At 42.3% G+C, this 21,272-nt stretch overlaps 1 protein-coding gene across 2 annotated transcripts in view; it reads right to left on the reverse strand.

The window, feature by feature from the left end:
- The window catches only part of FN1 (fibronectin 1), a 55,093-nt gene that overhangs the window by 25,920 nt on the left and 7,901 nt on the right, over positions 1-21,272 (reverse strand). For both annotated transcript variants that reach the window (XM_075711642.1, XM_075711643.1), the window contains 14 exons: positions 20,387-20,587; positions 19,721-19,900; positions 18,112-18,288; positions 17,025-17,177; positions 15,017-15,145; positions 13,251-13,394; positions 10,524-10,645; positions 9,125-9,302; positions 8,824-9,000; positions 7,262-7,390; positions 7,055-7,144; positions 6,312-6,506; positions 4,647-4,919; positions 1,114-1,380 (listed from right to left, as the gene is read on the reverse strand). In XM_075711642.1, the coding sequence (XP_075567757.1) occupies positions 1,114-1,380; positions 4,647-4,919; positions 6,312-6,506; positions 7,055-7,144; positions 7,262-7,390; positions 8,824-9,000; positions 9,125-9,302; positions 10,524-10,645; positions 13,251-13,394; positions 15,017-15,145; positions 17,025-17,177; positions 18,112-18,288; positions 19,721-19,900; positions 20,387-20,587 (2,415 nt within the window). The remainder of the gene's footprint in view (positions 1-1,113; positions 1,381-4,646; positions 4,920-6,311; positions 6,507-7,054; positions 7,145-7,261; positions 7,391-8,823; positions 9,001-9,124; positions 9,303-10,523; positions 10,646-13,250; positions 13,395-15,016; positions 15,146-17,024; positions 17,178-18,111; positions 18,289-19,720; positions 19,901-20,386; positions 20,588-21,272) is intronic.

The following is a 21,272-nucleotide window of genomic DNA, read 5'->3' on the forward strand; positions in this document are numbered from 1 at the left end:
ACATCTTCAACTCTTTTGAAGTCAGCAGAGTTAAAGGGAGCTCAAAGTCAATCTGAGAAATCTGCAGTCTCATTGATACCTGTCAGGAGGATCACACAGAAGCCAAAGCCTTTGTGTACCCCAGAATCAGTCCAAATAACTCCACTGAGTTTAATCTGAATTAACCTCGTTCATTAATGAAGAGACATGGTTTATTAATCTATAGTCTTAAACTGGACTGGTTTCATTGAGATAAGCCAGAATTTGAAGGCAATATTCATCTAAGATATCCAGTCATGTCCTAATTGAGAAATATTTATACATAAGGCTGTCTGTCAGCAAAAAGCACCTTGCCAAGGTCAACAGTGTTACTCTGATTAAAAGTTTGAACCCTTATTTTAATTTCACATTGTTCTAAAAAACCACATTCTCTTTTGAAAAGAGGATGTGGTTCTGGGCTTGGATAACTTTGAGTTTTGCTAGTTTATATGACTGTTTCATCATTGTTTATACAGTGAATCTATTTGTTCTTTCTAGAAGTATGTGTGGGTTCTTACAGAACACCCTTTCCTCCCCAAATTTGCTTAATATTTCTTCCAAGCCAGCAACACAAGTACAGATGACTAAAAAAAAAAAAAAAAAAACTGCAATGTTTGTGTCAGTTTCTGTAACTGCAGTTGAGCTGCCTTACATGGTGTATGGTTGGGCTTGAGAAATGACTGCCTTCAGCTTTATACAAATGACAGACTCATTATTTGTTGCCCATTTTAAGGGAGCTGTTTGCTTTCCTTGATTTGCCATGCCAAAACCAAACAATGGAAAGATCAAGTAAAATTAAACTTTTTTTCATTCAGTTAAACAAAAACTGAGGTACCAGTAGTAAGTTTTCCCTTTTGTTTTTCATCACCAAAAAGCTGAAATATATTTCACTAAAGGCTTTTTGATGCAAATAACTCTCTTTCTCCTGCCAAATAGTTCAGAAAGAAGAATGAGGAATATTTCCCAAGCAGTTCTGCTGGAATGCTACTTCAAAAGGCTTCTCCTGTAAACCAATTCACAACAGCCACTTTCAGCACAAGTTTTGAAGAAAGGCCAGGGTGTTAGGGAAGAGGAATATGTGCCTATTATACTTACAAGTTGTGAAGACTCCAGTCTCTCTGTTGCTTTGCAAGTCGTCTTTAACTGCCACAAGGTACACAGTGTACTCAGTGCCAGGCTGCAAGTTCCTGAGAAGGTACTTAGTAGCAGAAGGTCCCACATTGTAGGTCCTCGGTTGACCTCCTCTTGTGGGACCTGCAGTCAGCCGGTATCCTGTGATCACAGCACGGGGCCGTGTCCACAACACTAACACTGAATGCTCCGTGGTATTGAGAAATCTCAGGTTGGTGGGGGCATCGAGTTCTGGGGAAGAAAAAGCATAACATGCATCTGTTTTCCAGCTGAATCTCTACTTCACCCCTGCTTCCAAAGCATGCCCATTACCATGCAAAACACATGGATGTACAATGAGGTTGTTGAGCCTGTATTTCTCACTTAAGGTACGAGTCTACCAGTATGGAAGAGAGAAGGTGGAGACTATGACAGGGCTGGAAATAGAAGCGAAACAACTATATCCATGCCTCAGTGCCATCCAATTATATGTTGGGCCAGGCAGACCTGTGCATTCTGGGCTGCGCCAATTTGGGTTGCTGCCATATGTGCCATCCCATGAGGAAGTCAGGCTAGCGGCTGAGGCGAGACAGATGAACCCAACCACGCTCAGGAATTTCAATAGTTTCTCATGAATGCTGAGCATTTTTTAAAAATCAGCTCAGTCTAGACTTGTCAGCATAAGCACAGAAACCTAACTTTAGCCCTTTTTCGTTAAAAAGATTTATTCTTTTAAATCTTTGCCCAGTCCTACTCCCTGCCCTCTCAAAATCCCTTCCTAAAACAAAACATCCCCACTTTGTCATTTTAATGTAAAAATAAATAAGAGTCAGCGACTTTCTGCAGAAAACCAGTTCCTCGATCTACTTAAAAATAATCACACCATGCAACTGACTATACAACAATTCTAAGCATGCTCATCTCTCCCATGGGACTCATGCAATGGCTCTTATCAGGCTTCCTCCTCTTTTTATCACTACCTCTGGGAAGCTGCTGAAACTGATAACCCAGAAAACCACAAAAACAAGAGGCTGAAGCAACACAGCTTCTTCAGCACTGCACTGGAGTCCAGTGAATGGCAGAGATGTCACTACCTTTGACTGAGACAAGATGAGGCTCAGAAGGGTAAAGACACTTAAGCAATTTGCCCCCACAGCAGGCAGGGTACCACTGGCTGCAGAGAAGAGTTTATAGCATCTCCATGGCAAGTTTCCCCACCTCTTCTAAGCCCCAATTATGTGTTGAAATTAAGAGCAGTGAGTGGTCTTTTTTGATGGCAAATGCTTTTTTCTCCCCCCAAGTAAATATAATTTTTGCGATAAAAGTTAATGTTTTCATCACACTCCTAATGATTCAGTGGGAAGCACTTTTTGTCCTTTTTGTTTTCTCCCCAATTGTTTTCTCCCTTTTTGAGGAGGGAGGGAAAAGGAAGCAAAGACTTCCTTCTTCCACCACTTCCAAAGATGGGGGAAATCTAAAAGACAAAGGAGGAGTGTGACCCTCCCCTAGGCCCACCTCCAACCCACAGACTGAGAGTCAGCTTTATCTCTTCTTGATACTTAGATCTGTGCTAAGTCTCATCTGACAAGTATTGTATCTTCCTCCGATTTGTAGCCTACAGTCAGTTCCTTTCTGCACAATTTAATTTGCCAGCTCTATTAGGTTTTTATCACTTCCTTTCCCCATACTAAAGGGGAAAAAGGGGAAGATTAAAAAGCCACACACACACTCAAGAGTTTATTTGTAGACTGCTTTTTAACGGAAGGCCAAAAAGAGAATCATATTTACACCGTGGGAAGAGACTTTTGCTGCAGGGTTTTCCTTGGGAACTCTGAATGATTTCTGTTTCCCAGGACTTTCGATTACAGGACGCAATTTATGTGAATACTTTCTGAAATGTGGTTTAGGCAAAGCAGTTAAGCGGATGATCATAGCCTATGGAAAATTATTCCAGACATTTGTAACTAAACCTGTGCTGTCTGAATCAAATGTCTATATTCTGATGCACACCTCTGTGTGTGGACTTTCAGAGGGGCTCTATACCTAGCCAAGACTTCTGAAAACAACCACAAAAAATTACAGATCTAACTGGAAACTGAGCCCTTGTTCTAAATGCTTCCAAGGGAGTTCAGACTCCTAAGTTGCATCCTTGCTTTTGAAAGCCTCACTTGAACGAGGAGGGAGGGTGTTCATCTATGTTACACTCAAATCAGATACCTATGTCAAAGGACAAACATAAGGATCCTATTGTCCTTGCATAGTCAAGGGAGATGGTAAGAAGGAAAGGCACTATTCACGGCTCCTAACTTTATGGGTGCCAAGAAATACTATTTTCTCAAACAGCATGGTTATATTCACAGATTATCCCATTTCCTTTCCTTCCCTCTCATCTTTGTAAAGAGCTGGGCTGGATTCTCAAAAGTTGCTCTCACTTACTGATAAGTATCAGAACAGCAGCAGATGTGCTGAAACACACAAACAGCAGCTAATTTTTGGTCCTTTGAATAATGTGAGCCAGTCAAAGAACACCACAAACACCAAATCACCCTTCTATTGCCCAACAAACAGGATCTGTTCAAATGAACCACATCCCAGGTTCTGTCTGATTTGCTTCTCTCAGATTAAAAATGGAGATAACCACTCGAACCCATGCTAAACTCCTCCTCTTCCATCTGAAAGTGTACATCTTGCTCAGCCACTGCTCCTCTCTTCTCTGCACTTCTGCAAAGCAAAAAGCAATGCCTGACAGACTGTGTACTTTGCTTGTCATCTTGCCTTATGCTGGTGACATACTGCACTGCCACTAGATCATTAGCAATCAGGTTCTGAGAGATCCTGCATGACCCTTCCTGAAAAATATATACTCCCCATGGCTCTTGTCAACAGTCCATTGAGATTGCTGCAAACCAGTTCCCCAGGTTTCACTGGGATGACAGGGTGAAATTTCTGGGGTGGTGAGACAGCCTGTGGAAAGCCAGGCCTGACCTGGCAAAGCTGAAGTGCAGTCATCTTAATGGCAAGGCCTGTCCTTACATGTGCATGCAGAACTCCTACTGCTGACAGTGGAGCCAAATAGGTATGTAGCTGTCAGAAAGGAGATAGGGATTTTTAGAACAATCTCAGCAAGGCTCCTAAGTCATGCTGAAATCTGCCCTAAGGTATCCTCAGGAAAAAAAAATAAAAAAAAAAAAAAAATCACAGGCTGTGATCTTTACTGTAAAAGAACTGCAGGGCCCATCAATTCTCAGTCAGTAATAAAAAAGTTGAATTCCAGCCATATGAAATTGTTTTAAAGTGCCATGAGAGTTAAACTCCCATTGGAAAGCCCTGGAGGAGGATAAATCTGCTGAAGAGATCATTGTTTGAGTGAATGAATTCCCAGCCCTGTCATCCTAGTTATGGGATACCTCCTGGGCTATAACTGTTGCACTTTAAGTGCTCTGTTTATATATTTCTCTAAGCGACAGAGAAATACGCACTTCAAAAGGTTGAAAAAAGCATGAAGAAAAGACACTTACTGGTGGTTTGCTCTCCAGTCAAAGGTTTGCTCTCCCTGCCATGGCTCACGGCAAAGATCTTGAAGAGATAGGTTGTTCCTGGAAGCAGGTCAACAACTTCAACAAAAGAGCTCCTGGTGATAGGCAGTCTCTGACCATGTTGGCCAGGGCGATTGACAGGGATCACTTCCACTCGATAGCCAGACACTTGGCTCTGCGGTGGGGTCCACATGATGGTGATCTTGATATCAGAAACCTCCACAAACTGCAGATCTCTGGGTGAAGGAACTTCATCTGAAAGCAGAGTGACAGAACAGTGTTAGAGGGAGTCCTCAGCAATTAGCAGGAGAAGCTATAGGTTTACATGGAAGAAAAAAGTGAATTTTGATTGAACAGTGGATAGCCCAAGAATATTTACCAAATTAAAAGTGTCATGGTACCCTTACCTCATACACACATTTCCAGACTGTAATACAAGCAGACTACAATTCAAAATGTAACTACGTAGTTTTAAGTATTTTATGCCTTCAGTCATAGAAGGTATCTTGCTGTCACAGAAAGAGAACTGAAAGACCAGATGTAATATGCTATGGAACTTCAAGAATATGCTTGGGGGGGAAAGAAATACTCGAAGGGCTGGAAAGAGGAACCTCCTTTTAAAATTAAAAGAGAGGGTTTTCAAAACTCACGGCATGTTCTGAATGTCTATAATTAACTTAAAATCCATCTTTTATAATTAAACAAGTACAGGGGCTGATCTAGCCTTACTGTAGTCAAAGACAAAATCCAGTTCTCTCTGTGTTGGTCCACACTACTGCACTCTTGAATTCCTATGTTTAAATTAAGTTTCTTCAGATTAGGACTGATACTGCCCTAAGGTTAACCAATGCACATTTTTGGAAGATACAGATGCCAAACCATAAAATCACTGAGCTGAGTTCATTCCTGGTAAATTCCCATTTGCAAACACATGCTTGCAACTTGCAGGACCATCAAATTCCACTGCTACCACATCAGATCCCAATTCTTTTACTATCCTTTCTTTTGGTTTGCCTATTCAGCCCAACTGGATGCTTAAAGAACCCTGAAACCACTAGTTTTTTGAATTGTGGGTGCCTCAAGTTTAGATTGTATTTTGCTATTTTGGCACATCAGTCAATGCTGAGCAATCTCCCATCCCCACTGAATGCAATGGAAAATAATGGTTAGGACTGGAAGGGACAGAGAGAAGTCAGGTGAATGATTTGGATTTTTGTTGTGGTGTCTGAGTACATAACCTTAAACATCTGCAGGCCAAATACTGAGGTAAAATGATTTACCAGGCTCTTAAGAAGATCTCTTAGCAGAATCCCCTTAAGATAACTTAGGAAACTCTGGTCTCTCTTTTCCGTAGGCACAATGCAAGACCAACCTTTTGACCTGCCTGCAGTCTGATCCCTAGGAATTACAACCCTATTAATGCAGAGTGGTGGCTTGACTGTGTCAATTCATAAGTGAGTATGAATTTACTATAGAACTTCAATCAGTGACATTTACAATTAAAAACCACAACAACGATGACAAAAACCAGAATTGAGTCCACTTAAGGATTTGTTTAGCTAGAGCAATGTAAGCCTGCATCGTCATTTGGCTCTATGTACTAACAGAAAACTCAGTGACTGACATCCAGAGCATGCTGACCGCTACCTGTGTGTGGGACGCCTGTGGTTTCCTGTTGGATGAAGATAGGAGTACTCTCCTGATTTTCTTCCACTGCGTAGATGCTGATGTTGTACTGAACACCCGGCATCAGGTCACTGAGTGTTACAGAGGTTGCAGTGTCAGGCAGGTTGAGCTCCGTGCTGCTGCCTTCTACAGAGGGTGTGTAGATAATTCTGTAGCCTAAAGCAATAGAGATATACATAGTCCTTAGCCACAATCAGTAAGCCAGCCCAAGGAATGCTAGAAATGAGAACTAAACTGATCTCCCTACTGAGGTTTCATACAAGTAGCCCTGAACTTCAGTAGTACCCATGGCTTGCCTTCGCTCATGTCCCATCTACAGATTGCACACTCATAATGACTTACAAAGCATAATCTGACCTGGATCAGAGTATTTCTGAGCTTTGACATGTGGATTTAGGGTCTGTACAGTTCTCATGCTTGTTATGGGATGGTCTGGATGACAAATACAAAGAGAAGGTCATGGGGCTTGTTTTTATTTCACTAAATCCAGAAGGAATTGTTTTGCATCCAGCCTCCTGAATTGCTTGGTTCAGACAGTGAAACCAAGCAAATGCTAAACTGCCCATGTGCTTTCCAGCTGGTGTCTCAGACTGGGCAGAATTATGCACTAGCCCTCTGTTCCAGAGTTATACTTCATCTTCTTTTTTACCTAGATTTCAGATTCTACCAATAGCGCAAAATAGGTGCACTCCAATTACACCAACCTGTGATTGGAGCCTGTGGTCTGCTCCAGCTAATGACAATTGATGTGTCATCTACACTTTCCACCGTGTGATCAGGAGGTGCATCAGGAGCTGTTTAAGGGAATAAACAGAGAAGGACAGCAAGCATGAGGATAAGAGGTAACAAAAATTTATTGAGCAAATAATAAAAACAGCTTTCAAAGTGCAGCAACACCCACCCACACATACCTGTAGTCTGTGAAGTAGACAGGATCAGATTCTGCTCTCCTTCTTCAGAGATCTGATAGACATTAACAATATACTTGCGACCAGGAAGCAAGTCAGGGATGTTGACAGAAGTGGCTGTGCTTGGAAGATCTGAGGAAGGCAGGAAAGAAAACATTGCCTTAGCAATTCTATCCTCTTGCTTTCTCTCCAAATGAATAATTGAGACCTCTGTTCTAATCTGGGCTGAATCACAGTCTTCCTGCAATAAAACAGCAATTGTTCTGCACTGTGTCTTTAGCGCACATCAGAAAAGTTGTGTGGAGGGTTGGGACAGGTCTCCACACTCAGCAAACGGACCACACCTGGGACAGCAAGGCTTGATGTGTGATATGGCATGGCAACTTGAGCAGCAGCCCCCTGTACACTGCTGGCATTTAGTCATCTCAGCTAACTGAGTACTCATTTCATACCCTGACTGTTGTATTTTCAATACAGAAATATATGGAAAAATTTTCACTTGAATAGGTTATGTGGAAAGACTGACTCATGAGTGGAGAAGAATGATATTATGAGGGCTGATGAACTTCTCTCCCCCATCCCTTCCCCCAGATGTCCACCTACATGCCAGATGTAGGAAATTCCCCATGAAGCAGCTCCTTACTGGCCGGACTGAAGCCAAACATCTTAAGGGAAACTGGGAATTGCCTTTCAATTTGCCTGTAAACCTCTGTCTGTAGACAGATGAGCTCAGGAGCTGCCTCACAGCACAGCTCAGCTGTCTGGGCAGCTAGTGTGCAGACAAGAAAGGTGGTGACAGTGCTGGCAGTCCCAGCATAAGCCACTTCTGCTCATGAGTCCAAGCCTGTGAGTTCAGGGGAGCAACAGTCCAGGGAGAATTATTAGGTCAGAGGATTACTGTTCTTTTTCTCATGTTGTTCTTCTATTGTACTCATGTCCAAATAATTATTATAACCTCAAATCCTTGTGAGATATTGCTATTACCATTGTTAAGACAGGAAATTAGGAAAAAGAAATTAAGATGAAATTATGTGTAGTGACACAGGCTCTACAGTAGATGTTGGAAAAGTGGATTCAATTCCTAGGTCTGAGTCCAGTGCCTTTAACCAGCTTCCTGACTTAGCTAAGTTGTCACATTATCAAAGATGAATAAGATCTGAACCAAACAAAACAACTGACAGAGCGGACTGGAACAGACATCCATGAGATGACAAGGAGCCAAGAGAGGGCATTTGGGAAAGATTTCTCTCTGTCCATTCTGACAGGAGGACAAAGGTATAGCAAAGGAAATTAGCCAGGCGGCAGGTATAATAGGGGGTATTGCTATAAACTTGCCTTGTTCTCATACTCTTCCTTGGACACAACTCACGGCCATTGATGCAGAAAGGACAATGAACTAAGGGAGCTTTTAATGTGAGCGAGAGCTGCCACTCTAATACCCTAATTGAATCATACTGAAAGGTAGTGAGATCCTCGCTATTTACACTAGCTATACTGATTGTCACAGAAAACAGCAATGTACTGTTAACAATGCTTTGGTCTAGTAGACTTAAATATCGTCTCACCAAGATATTGTGGCTCATCGCCCTCCTCGCTCAGCTCATACTCAACACGAAATCCAGAAACGGTGTCAGAAGCAGAAACCCAGGAGACAACAAAGCTGTTGGCTGTGATTTCAGTGACTGACTCTGAAGTAGCAACCACGGGAGGAAGAAGAGTTGTCTCTCCTGAAACAGTGTTGCCTACAAGAGAGAAGAAAGAGAGCTTTAATTAACCATTGCTACTTTTGTATTAACTGGGATGCACTAAACAAAGACTTAGGTGAAGGAGATTAGGTTTTTCTGGATGCTCTGCTGTTCAACTTACTTGTCACTGCTGTGGTGCTGGTTGTGGTAAAATCAAAGCGCGTGACTTCTTTGTGGCCATACCGCTGAACACTGATGAGCTGTCCTTCATATATCACACCAGGCTTCAGGCCTGAGATGGTATAGGAGTTCCGGTAGCCAGGGATGGTGGCTTCCTTCCACTGCCTTCCAGAGTTTTTCTGCAAGAACAAGGACACCCAAATAGTGTGAGACTCCCTAGCTTGCAAGCAGAGGTATCTAGTGACCTAACCTGCTAACACAGTTACCAAGCACTGTGATATTCAAAGACAGGTGTGACTCGAATGGGTAATGCACAGAGTCAAGTCAAAGGATATGAGAAAGGTATGCCAGGAAGCAGGTCTAATGACATTTTGGGTGATCAAGTTTTACTGGGATAAATTGAAAAACTATCTAGCTCTGAACTTTTTCCTTTAAAAGGAGCATTATTTGTAATATATAAGCTAAACCCATTCCTTTATCAAAAACGCATTAAGGCATAAAGGAATGGCTGGAAAATGCATATTTGAAGGCTGTTCACAATAACACTCTAAGCCATCATCTGAAAAAAATATACAGAAAAGTGCTCCCCTTCTACCCTCTGTCTGAACTCTATGGGAAGCTCTAAAATAATGCTCCAATCCTCTGAGGTTTGTACTCCAATGCTTTAAAGTCCATTTCATTCAGGCCTTGATCCAAGATACACTGAAGTCAGTAAAAAGACTTGAGTGCCTTTAATGGCTTTGGATCAGGGCCTTTATTGTTCTCTTAATAACAGGCAGCATCGAGGTACTAATGTTCTTAATCATTAAGTGGTCTTTTGTGAAGCTGTACTCAAGGGAACTGTAACACAACTCATCTATGTTGGTTAAAACGAATCATTCCTCAAATACGAAGGAGCCAACAAGCAGTGGTTAACCAGCTTTGGTTTAGACTTTACAGAAGATGGGAGATAACTGTTTATTTAATCCTATGCTAGCTGTTTATATCTTCATAACCTACTCATTTCTACCTCCTCATTAACAGGATAAAATCTATCCCAGTTGTCTCTGGATATGCACATGGTACTAAAACAATGTTTCTTATGATGAGAAAGCTCCCACAAGGATTTACATTACTTAAAGCGAAGAAGGACATAAACCTGCCTTCTTACTGTGCTTGTGCTTTGGTTAATAAGATATTTCATGAACACAGTGACCAGTAAAGTTTGGGCAGGAAAACATCAAGTGTTTATACAGCACTGGTTGTCTTTGATCCTCAGAGTAACTGTTGACCTTGACAGGACAAGGACACTGCATTAGCAACTGAAGTTTGATGAAATTGTGTCAGCCACTTCTTTCAGACTCAGAAAAAGCCAAATAAAGTATTTTTGATGCATGAATGATGATGAATGTGGCACTCACCGGTCTCCAGCGCAAAATGTACTTGGTGATGTGAGATCGTTCAGGAGCGTTCCACTGGATGGGGTGGGAGTTTGGCTGATTTGTACTCTCTGTGATGATCACCTGAACAGGCCCAGCTGACCCTGACAAAAACGAATTGACATTTTTTACATACTGGGGATGCTTTTCTTCTGCCTTTGTTGTGGAGTCATCAAAAGGCAAGAAAGTTGTGTGGCTCAAATACTATTTCTATGCATAGGAAACAAGCCATATTGTCTTTCTACCTGTAATGCTTCATCGTTTAGGTTGGAAAAGACCTTTAAGATCATCCAGTCCAACCATTAACCTACACTACCAAGTCTACTCTAAGCCAATCAAGGGTAGACTAGACTAAACCATGTCCCGAAGTGCCACATCTACCTGTTTTTTGAACACTTCCAGGGATGGGGACTCCACCACCTCTCTGGGCAGCCTGTTCCAATTCTTGACCACCATGATTGCTCCTTAGAAAACTAATGATTAGAATGTATTCTGTGCTGGAGTTAACATGTGCTGTTTGGGTTAATTTCCTGTGAGTTATCAATGATATAGAAAACCAGAGCAGTCTAGTATAGAAAAAGTCTGCAAAGCAAAGTTATATGGTTCAAAGAGAGGGAGCTTCTCAGCAACAAACTGCTTTCATCAATTAATATCTTCTGCACTGGGAGCAGGGAAACATGAGAAATGTCTCCCCAATCCAGGTCTGATCTTGTGGCATGGCAAGAGCAAATTCCTGATCTGACATTGAATACACCCTGCAAAGAGACACTAATCTTTTACTATTTTACTAAATTTCTTCATCAGTTTATCTGAAACACTGAATTTTCATGACTCTGTGGAGCACTCCACAGGCAGTGAGGCACATGTTCCACACACAAACCACACCAGAAGGGCTGGTGGAAGTCTTGAGACAAATCAGGCCCATAAACTTATGAAAATACAAGTTCAGCAGTGCTCTAATGCTTAAGACTACCAATTGCTTTTAGCTAGATCAGGCTCAGGTGTATTTTCTCCACAGAGCCCTCAAATAGAGAAGGGAAGGTTTTATGATCCCATGGTTCTCCTTTCAGTCCCTCCCAGCCCTGCTGGGGAGGTTTCACTGAACACTCAGCAGCACTGTGCTCGTGTTAGTTCTCAGCAAATCCCAGCAAAGGGCAGCCTGGAACCTGTAGGGAAGTGTCTTGTTTTAGCCATTAAATACCTTCACCCTCCCTCCACTCCCAACATTTCTAATTATAATTTATTTGGACAACTGCGTAACATATACCTGCTCCGTATTTAACGGGACTTCCCGGCAAACAAACCTGTGCCCACAGGCAGAAAATTTCAAAGCTCACCTAACCCCAAACCTACATTCAGAAACATTTGATTTGGTTTATTTACACATTTTCAGTCACTCTCGTGTCTAAAGAAGCCCAAAGCCCTGGTCTCCAGTCTGGAGGTGTGCATATTTCACATAGCTCAGGGAGATGTTTGTTTAAACAGTCTGACAGGAGTCAAGGAAGCTCAGCAAGCCCCAATAAGAAACTTGGGGGGAAAAAAAGTCCAAAGAAGGCCTGCTTCCTATTCTTGCCCTCTTTAGTGCACTGCCCCAAAGAAAAGTAGTCCCTAGTTCTGTCTGCCAAGCATCCTATTCCCTTGTTTCTGGCTCACTAGCTGTACGGCCGTGGATGGAAACACAGTTGGTTCATTGACAACGCTGCTGGGTATAGGTCAGGTTCAATAGGGTGCTGTCGCAAAGACCTTCTATATGATGTGCATGAAGCAAGTCACAGAGAAGAGGTGCCTTATTTATGTGAAGCATTTAGTTGCAACAGACTTCAAAGGAGCTAGTCCCCTTCTACAGCAGCATCATGTATATTAAAACCCTCTTTCTGAATGAGCCTCACATTCCCTTTCTTACCTTGCAGTGCATTTACGGGATAAATACATTGCAGCTACTAAGTGGGCAGATGCTTCTTATCTTAATATAAAAGCAGAGAATCAACTCAGCATTGAAGCTGCTACATCCAATCTTTACGCAGTTCCTCCACATTCATCCTCAGACATGGGTTGGGGAACCAATGACTTGAGCATAGTCTTCTCCTCCCAACAGGGAAGCCACAACACAGCCTTAATATTTCATCTTTTTCAGATTAAGACAGTGGTAGTTGCAACCTTAAACAGGAAAGTAGAGTTGTTCCCCTTATCATGTTCTGTTCAGGGAACTGAAACAGAACAAGCCAACAAACAGGCATTGCCTGTCCCTATAAAGATTTCCTGGAACTGACTAAGCAAACGAAAGTTCAAATATTTAATTTCTTCAGGGCATTGATCAGGAAAAATGCTTTGTTCCATGGTGGATTTTGCTTCTGTAGTGAGTGGAGAAGGAAAGACTACACATATAAGAGTTTTAAGCAATAGAAACCGAAGGTTGTGGGTGTGCTATCGCTAAATACCAAGAGGCAATGTAAACCCGAGTTGTTGTATGAACCGATAGTTATTATCTAAACTAACCCTGGCCTCAGGAATAACTGGTAACAGCCTGGCCCCCTCTTTATAATCATGACACCTGTTTGTGTCTGCCAAGGGTAGGGAGGGGAAATGGTTCTGTTTAAAAAGGAAACCAAAAGGAATAATGCACAGAAATCTGAACAGGTGAGGGGTGGAAAGATTGCTTTCCTCATATCTTACTCAGCAGATGAGTTAGTCATCTGTTGTGTTTCTTACCAGGATAGGTCTGCAGAGGCTGGCAATGCCACTCTCCAATACCACGACCATAGCAATAGCACTGGTATCTGACACCATGGACGTACTTCTCCCATGAGTCTCCGATTTGGTAAAAGGTACGGGTTTCTGAATCCTGGCACTGATCTAAAGGCACAAAAGAGACAGTTAACCACTGCATGTCACTGCAACTACAGTGAAAAATCTATGCCAAACACAGAAGAATAAGTCACAAGAGACTTTTACACAAAGAAATGTAAAACAAATGTTTATTTGCAAATATAGTTACATAAAAAGAAAGTGGCAACAGAAATTGAATCTCAAATCAAGGTTCTTGATGTATCACTGCATGTGTTAAGTTAGATACTAGGGGGCTAATTCAGCTGTGATGCATTTCTTAACATACTGTTAAATACAGGCCATCCACATGGCAAGCTTCCCACTGAAGTCAATGGGGTGTTCCTTCAAGAAAGGATTTATTTGAACTATCTATTGTTGAGCCCAATTCTGCTCCAATCAACTAAATTCATCTCTCATCCAAAGCTAAACCATGGTGCTCTCAAGGAAATCAATGGCAAAATTCCTACTGGCTTCAGCAGAATTCCATTACACTTTATAAGTCTGAAGTGACCCATTAATTTTCAGCAGAGCCTTTCCAGATTTATCAGTGTATAAACCAAAGGAGGACAGATCAAATCCTGAAATCAGCTTAGCTAGTGTAAATACAACACAGTACCAGCGCTTCAGAACACTTTCTAGTCTGACCTATGCCTGTGTATCTGGCTCAATGGAAATTTTCAATGAGAACTAGCATTATGCCTGCTTGGATAAACAGAAGCCTTGTTTAGAGAGAGCCAACAAAATTAAACCAATTGCACCTTTACAGATAGCTGAAATCATCCCCCCTCCCCTTCTTTCAAAGTAGTAATTTTCAGGAGCTTTATAATCCAAGTTCCTCCAGTAAACCTATACAGAAATTATGGTAAATAAAGCAGAACTTAAGCACTAGTACTTTCTAACAGATTTTCTTGGCAACAGTTCGAAGTTCTCTTGGATTTAGTAACTGCAAACCAAACAGTCAGGTCTTATCTTCCAATCAAGGTTCACTAGGGAAGGGGAGGAGGCAGAAGAGATGAAATCTCCTCATTCCTGCAGAGAACCATGATGGTTTTAGCTAACCTCCAGAGTGCTATTAACACATGTTCTCATCCTGAGCTTTCTCTCTTTGCCAGAACAAAGGGCAGCCAAAGAAATCAATTTAGTCCAAGGTAACTTAATACATGCTGGTGCTCCTTTCTCAGTTCAATGAGGAAACCTAAAGATTTCAGGATAGAAAAAGGAAAGAAAACTGATCCTACCATCAGTACCTAGCTGCATATTACCAGTGTTCAGTCCAAGTGCCCTGCCTGCTAGGCTGACAGCTCAGGTACCAGAATTCAGCCAAATCACCCCAGCGTGGGGCTAATATGCCCTGTTACCACAACCTGCTACATTTTAAGAGGTATGTTGCCACAATCCATCACTACTGCATCATCATCAACTTCTTCTGTGGCATGTCTGATAACCCAAGCTTATCTCCTTAAAACTAGGAATCCCCTTTCACTTACCCTCCAGCAAATCCAGTGTTACTTCTACTTTTGCATTTGTGCAATTCAGGGCAGAAAGTGGGCAAAGACTGGGTCCAAATTCACACATCAGTTTCACCATACCATAGCCAGTTCCTACACAGCCAGTCTGTGTTCAGCAAGCAGGAACAGCTGGTGACTTACCAACAGGATCGCATTTCCACCTCCCCCGGCCCTGGCCAAAGCACGTGCAGTTCAGCATGTGCCCCTCATCGTGACGCTTGTGGAAGGTCTGGTTCACATCATAGGTGATACCATCCACAATGCACTGGTCTGTTTGAGAAAGAGCAGAGACACTTTTGTCAGCAATAGTTCTAAGCATTAACAAAAAATCGGCACATTGTTCCCTCCTCTTGATCAGCTTACAGAGACTGACCATGACAAGCTCCACTCATGCAAAAGGGAGCCCTCCTGATATCTGTGATCATCACAGATTAGTGCTGCATACACACCACTGCTCCTGAGTTCATTTATCAGCAGTGTGCGTACAAGCAACACTTGCAGAAAAGAGGTCTGTAGGATGCAGTCCAAAGTACTATGCACAACTCAGACTACAGAACTGCCTGGTTCTTCCATATTTCACATGTGGAAAAAAATCTAAAATAGCACACTAACTCTCTCACTACCTCCTTTTAGGAAGATCTAGACTGGAATACCTCGGTGAGTACCGTCTGAAATCATTAGAACTACACAAGGAGAAAAGGGCTAATGCAAATTCATAAAGATACCACAAAGAGGTACAAACATCCTCATGATGTTATCCTGCTGGTTATCTCCGCTACACTTTGTAGCAATCTGAAGACAGGAGCAAATCTATTACATATCCAAGATGCTACTTGTACCTACTAATCTACTATTCCCTCAAAACACAGTAACCAGATCCCATGCTTAAGTACAGTAGTATCGGTCTATTAGGTTCAATGGTGATGTGTCAATCTGTGATCTGGCCCAGAATTCCTAACACCAGTCTAATCACAGCAAGGAGCAGAAAGACAAAACAAACAAAAAAACCACCCCAGAAGCACATTGTTTTGTTAACTGGGACCCAAGAGACCCAAGTTCAGTTCCAGAGTCAATCACAGACCATCTGCCCTTGCGGAAGTGACTCAGTTAATCCCAGGCCTTCATTCCCCATCATACTTTCCCACACCACGAGCATGGCATCAGGATAAACTAAGCAGTGCTCACACCCTCCTATGGGCGCTAAAGACCTTCTCTGGCTGCTATGTTTAAATAGCTCTACTTAGATAACCTTTGCCTTTTGAAAAAGCAAAGTATCTCTACCCCACCGCCCCCCATCAAGAAAGACCACTTTAACTCCAGAATGAAACTGCAGAGAGCTAGCTGTGTATGTGGAAAAAGGCATTTCACAGACCAGAACTTTTAGCAGTGCATTTCTCACTATTCTGAAGTAAACGCATAAAAAAAACCAAACCCAAAGCCCTTGAGTGAGCCTTTCCCTATAAATTATATCCCATTTCAGCAGTGGTGTTGAGTCCTTTCTTGGCTGCTTGACAGCAACCCCCCTGCCTTTTCCAGACACGAAGCCAATGCTGTGAGCTAGCTGTAGGATGATCGAATGTCTGTGCTTTTAAGTCTTCTTTTTTTGGTATTGCTTAAGCATTTCTCCACTTGGGTCACTCATATAAATAAGTAAATAAATAAAGAGTAATCTCAGTGCTGTCCTGCCAACTTTAATATAGATTAGCCAGCAAAGGGCTAATCCAGCACAGAAGAATTGGAAATTTCACTGCAGAACAATAAAACAGGATGGCTTTGCATTCAAGCTTCAGACTAGTCTGGAGTTTTGTCTGTTCTTGAGAGGGGGAGGTGCCTCTGCTGAGCTCACTGTAAAGTCACAGTGGCACTGATCCTAAATGTAGACAAAAGAAAGTAGGGATACCTCCTGATTAAGCTCTTCAAGTTTTGTCCCTGCTTGCTAGCCTGCAAAGGCTGAAATAGTACTTTTCCAGCATGTAAACAAGACAGGAACTTCACGTTCCTCAGATTCCCTTTCTACTCCAAAGAAAAGCTTGGTAATATACAGTTCTTGAGCCTGGGCTTGAACTCACAATGATGGAAACGAAAACCACTTTCTCCCACCACCCAAACACTTAGACTAAATTGGCAATATCAACACAAAAATCAGTACCTCTGAGCTGAGAATAAGCAATGCAAGTCCATTCTCCGCGGCCATTTCCTACACAAGTACATCTCATCATGTGGCCCATGTCATGTTGTTTATCCCACTGGTCCCCAACACGGTACATGACACCATCATTGGTTGTGCAGATTTCTTCATGGGCTGGTTGAGAAGCAAGAGGATACTTTATGTGGCCGGAATTAACAAGACTTTGAGGGCTTAGACCATTTGCAATGCCTCCTTCATACTGTGTAGTGGTTTCTACATCTACAGCTTTAGGCACCCACTCAATTTCGAACAACATTTTTGCTGGGTGGGTGATGACATTCTCTAAGTGCAGACCCCTTGTAGGGGCTCATTCATTTTAATTTTCATTTGAAAGCTACTAGAAATAGCTTCTGTACAATGTCCAAGGGGTGCTGTGTGAAAGAATCGGTTCTCGCTACATACATGCCTTTATATGAATACAGCTATTTGAAGACCTGCGTGTTCCACAAGCTGTTTAAGGGCTCAGATGCTACATTGCCATTAGTTACAAAAGGCCTTTCATTTAAGAATTGTAGTCACATTCCCTCCCACATGTCCCCTCCTGACATCATGGAGACGTGCATGGGTTGTAGGAATGGACCACAATATCGATTTTGACATTACTGCCATTTTCAGGGTAACCCACTGATATTACAAGTACAGACTTATTCCTAACCACCAATCAGGCAGGAGGTAGTGACGAGCCATGAGGGAGAAACTTTGGCAGATGCAAGATAAAAACCTCACTTGCTATAAAGCACTACAGTCCAATGGTCTCTAATGGATCTACACCAGTTTGCACCACCTGAGAAGCAATCTACCACTGGCTTGTAGCAAAGGAGTAATGAAAATGGCCGCCTTCTGGCATTGCCTAAGTCTCTGCTAGAGATGATCAGTGGGGAAAAAAAGGACAAAACAAAACTTCAGAAATGCCTTAGAAGGGTTTTGGGCTGGGATGCATCTCATTGGAAGTTATCAATAACTGACCAATGACAGATAGCTCTTTACTTTCCAGCTCAAAGAACCACTTACAGGTATTCCATAATCCCCTTATGGTTCTCAGCCTTACCAGCCATAGGGCAGAAACCAAATTTTTGGTCAGCGTCATAGTTCTCAGTGGTTCCACACCACTTCATATTGTCTCTCCGTCCCTCAGAAGTACAGTCAGTGTAGTTGCGGTTGTTGTACAGGAAGGGGAAGTGGCACAGAGCACCATTGGAATTGCCGCCACGTGTCTGGACCAAAACTGTACAAAAGTGAAAAGAAAACAGATGCAAATCAAGCTTACACTCTCCCTTAGCATGCAGGGAAGAGCTTGAAAAACAAGCCACTAGCACTATTTTGCCCACATGTACCCTGTATATTATCCATGGGCCTCTTTTCTTGGCTTTAATTATTTCAGATCTGGAAACATGAGCCTTGCACAAGGTCAATTCAGTTCAAACACTGCTTTGGAAGGAGTTGTGGAGCCAGCCATGGGAATTCCCATGTGTTTGGGGAAGTGGCTTCGCAGTCCCTTTGTGCCAAGGCCCAGGGAATCAAATAAACTCACAGTTCTCAGCATACCTGTATTATCTCACTGAGGCTATTGCCCAGTTGTGCCCTTTGACTTAAAGCAAAGCCTTAGTCTTCACAAAAGGGTTACAATTCAGTTATGTACAATGGGACAAGTCAAAACCTCCCTGCAGGTTGGAAGCTTCATGTGTTGCAAGCAGCGGTGGAAAGAGGGCTGTAATCTACCTGAACTACTCACCCCTTGAGCAACTCTGCTTTAGAAATACTGGAGAACAAGGAGGTATTTGGTGAGTTTTTTCTATATTGATATTTCTCATTCCCCACAGTATATCACAAGAAGCCTCACTAAAACAAGAATGTGTGTGTGGTCAGGGACAGTGGGTTTTTCTTCTTTTGAGTTGTTTGAGTTTTTTTAAAAAAAGAAAGAATATTGCACGCACTGCAGAGAAAGGCTTGACTTCTATGAGAAAACCCAATTGAAGTAGAACAAAGTAAAAAAAAAAAAAAAAAGAAAATCTATGCAGAGTAAGAAGAAGTATTTTCGTGTGGGAATGTGAAAAATTCTCTCCAAGGTCAGGCCCCAGAGAAGCTGCCTGGATACTGTTCCATGGACATCTGATGGGCTTTCCAGGAAGTGCAACCACACAGGTAGATCTGTGCTGTGAAGAGAATACTGACCATCCACAGACAAGAGGGAATGCTGCCGCATTAGTCATGCACCAGCTCTTGATCAGTGATCACAAATCACCTTAAGATTACTGCTATATATGGCAACCTGGCTAGATAGTGACAGAGGACTGCACAAACTGTACTCCATGGATATCCTCCTCTTCGCAACCTAATATGGACATTGCTCTAGCAATTCGGCCAAGCAAAGGCAGAGTCTAAGCATCCTTTGGGCCAAAGCTCTATCCTGACAAGGCACTCCTGTTCTAAGGTCAGCGAAGAGGAGAGAGAACAGGACTCAAAGGCTACACCTGTATCACCCTGAGCACCCTCCAAAGTGCCCTGACTCCACACAGCACTCCATTCACAGGACTGCCTTGCTGTTGAGGCATGCCTAGAGTCCCTCCAAACTACCGGAATTGTTCAGGCAGCCTGTCCCTATGTTCTGTGCTCCTTCCTCCGTCTGTGCATGTGAAGATCCTCTGAGAACAACTTACCATTCTGCTCAGTACAGAAGGAGTATCTCCTGTCCTGCTCAAAGTTGGAAGTGGTGCTGCACCAGAGATGCCCATCTGTGCGCCCTTCAGTGGTGCATGAATAGAAAGTCCTCCCATCGTAGGTGAAAGGCAGAACACAAGCTTCTCCATCAGAATTGCCACCGTATGTTTGGGTCACAGCTTTAAAACAAAGCAAATCGCAGCATTAGACTTAAAGCAATCCCCAAATCTTAGGGCTCTAAAACAGCAATAGAGCCCCTGGGCCAAGTTGCTGGCTGATGTGAACCCACACTGACTGCCATGGACCTGGGCCAATACACAGCAACAGACAACTTAGCCCTGCAGCTGTGTCATTCTTTTACATTCTTTTCCAAACATATATTATTGCAGCTCGGTTTGAATAAAGTTATTAATGCTGCTCCCCAAGGGCTCTGTTCTCCCTCAGCAGGTTATATATAACTCACTGGGAAATGTTTCTGCCCTACAGAACCAGGCTTCAAATAATGAGAACAACTATTTCTTCACCCCTTGCACCTTTCTCCAATATGCCTTCTTCAGAATACATTTCTGATACACACACACAAAAGGATTCTACTTCGAAATTAAACTGCAGGGCATTGCCAAAGATTTCACTGGACTGAAGAGGCACTAAACACAAACTCATACCTATTTCCTGGCAGCTGACTCCATTACCCAGGCAAGTACAAAGCATTTGCTGGCTGCCCTGTGTCTTGAGCCACTGCATACCCACAGAGTACACCACTCCATTATCAGTTATGCACTGGCCATATGGCTGAGGCTGGGGCTGTTGAGGCTGAGGCTGGTACAATGCAGTCTGCACGTTCGTGAAGCTAGGAGAGCCAGATCCTGCAGCAGAACATGGGAGAGAAGTGAGATGTTACATGCAAAGCTAAAGAACAGAATGCTTCAATTAGATGTTGAGATAATAAAACCTTAGGCACTCCATCAGATCAAAGGCACAACTCTCTTAGCTTCCCTAGACATATTTTAATTATTCCACTTAGCAAACTTCAAAATTAAAAGAACAACTCCCAGTTCTGCTAATCATAGCCTCCGGTTTCTACCGATGTAGAATGGCTTCAGAAAGGATTAAGAGTGTCAACTGCTTTTCACAGGAACTGTTTAAAAACAATTTTTTTTGGAAAAAAATTTTTAGTTGAAGCAAATCTAGAATAGAAAAATCAAGATCAGTGACAAGACAATAAAAAAACTACCAAAGAAGTAGGAAGATAAGGCAAAAAGGATTAATTTTGAATTTTTCATAGGAAACAAAAAAATAAAACACAAATGTATTCATTTACTCTGGAATTTTTAAACTTTGAATCAAAGGATTTGGTCCATTATCATTTGGAATAATACTGAAAGACGAAGAGGCTTGTTGTGTACATTATAGAAATTTTTGCTAGTGATTCCCACAGGAATCTCCACAAATTTAGCTCTGCTGAAATAGGGGAAATATTAATGGACACAAAATACTGGCACCCTTGAAGCTTTGTGCATTTTGAAGTTTAGACCTTCTGAGAGTTTGAAG

The sequence above is a fragment of the Pelecanus crispus genome, chromosome 5 (assembly GCF_030463565.1).
Source record: "Pelecanus crispus isolate bPelCri1 chromosome 5, bPelCri1.pri, whole genome shotgun sequence".
NCBI classification, from domain to species: Eukaryota; Metazoa; Chordata; class Aves; order Pelecaniformes; family Pelecanidae; genus Pelecanus; species Pelecanus crispus.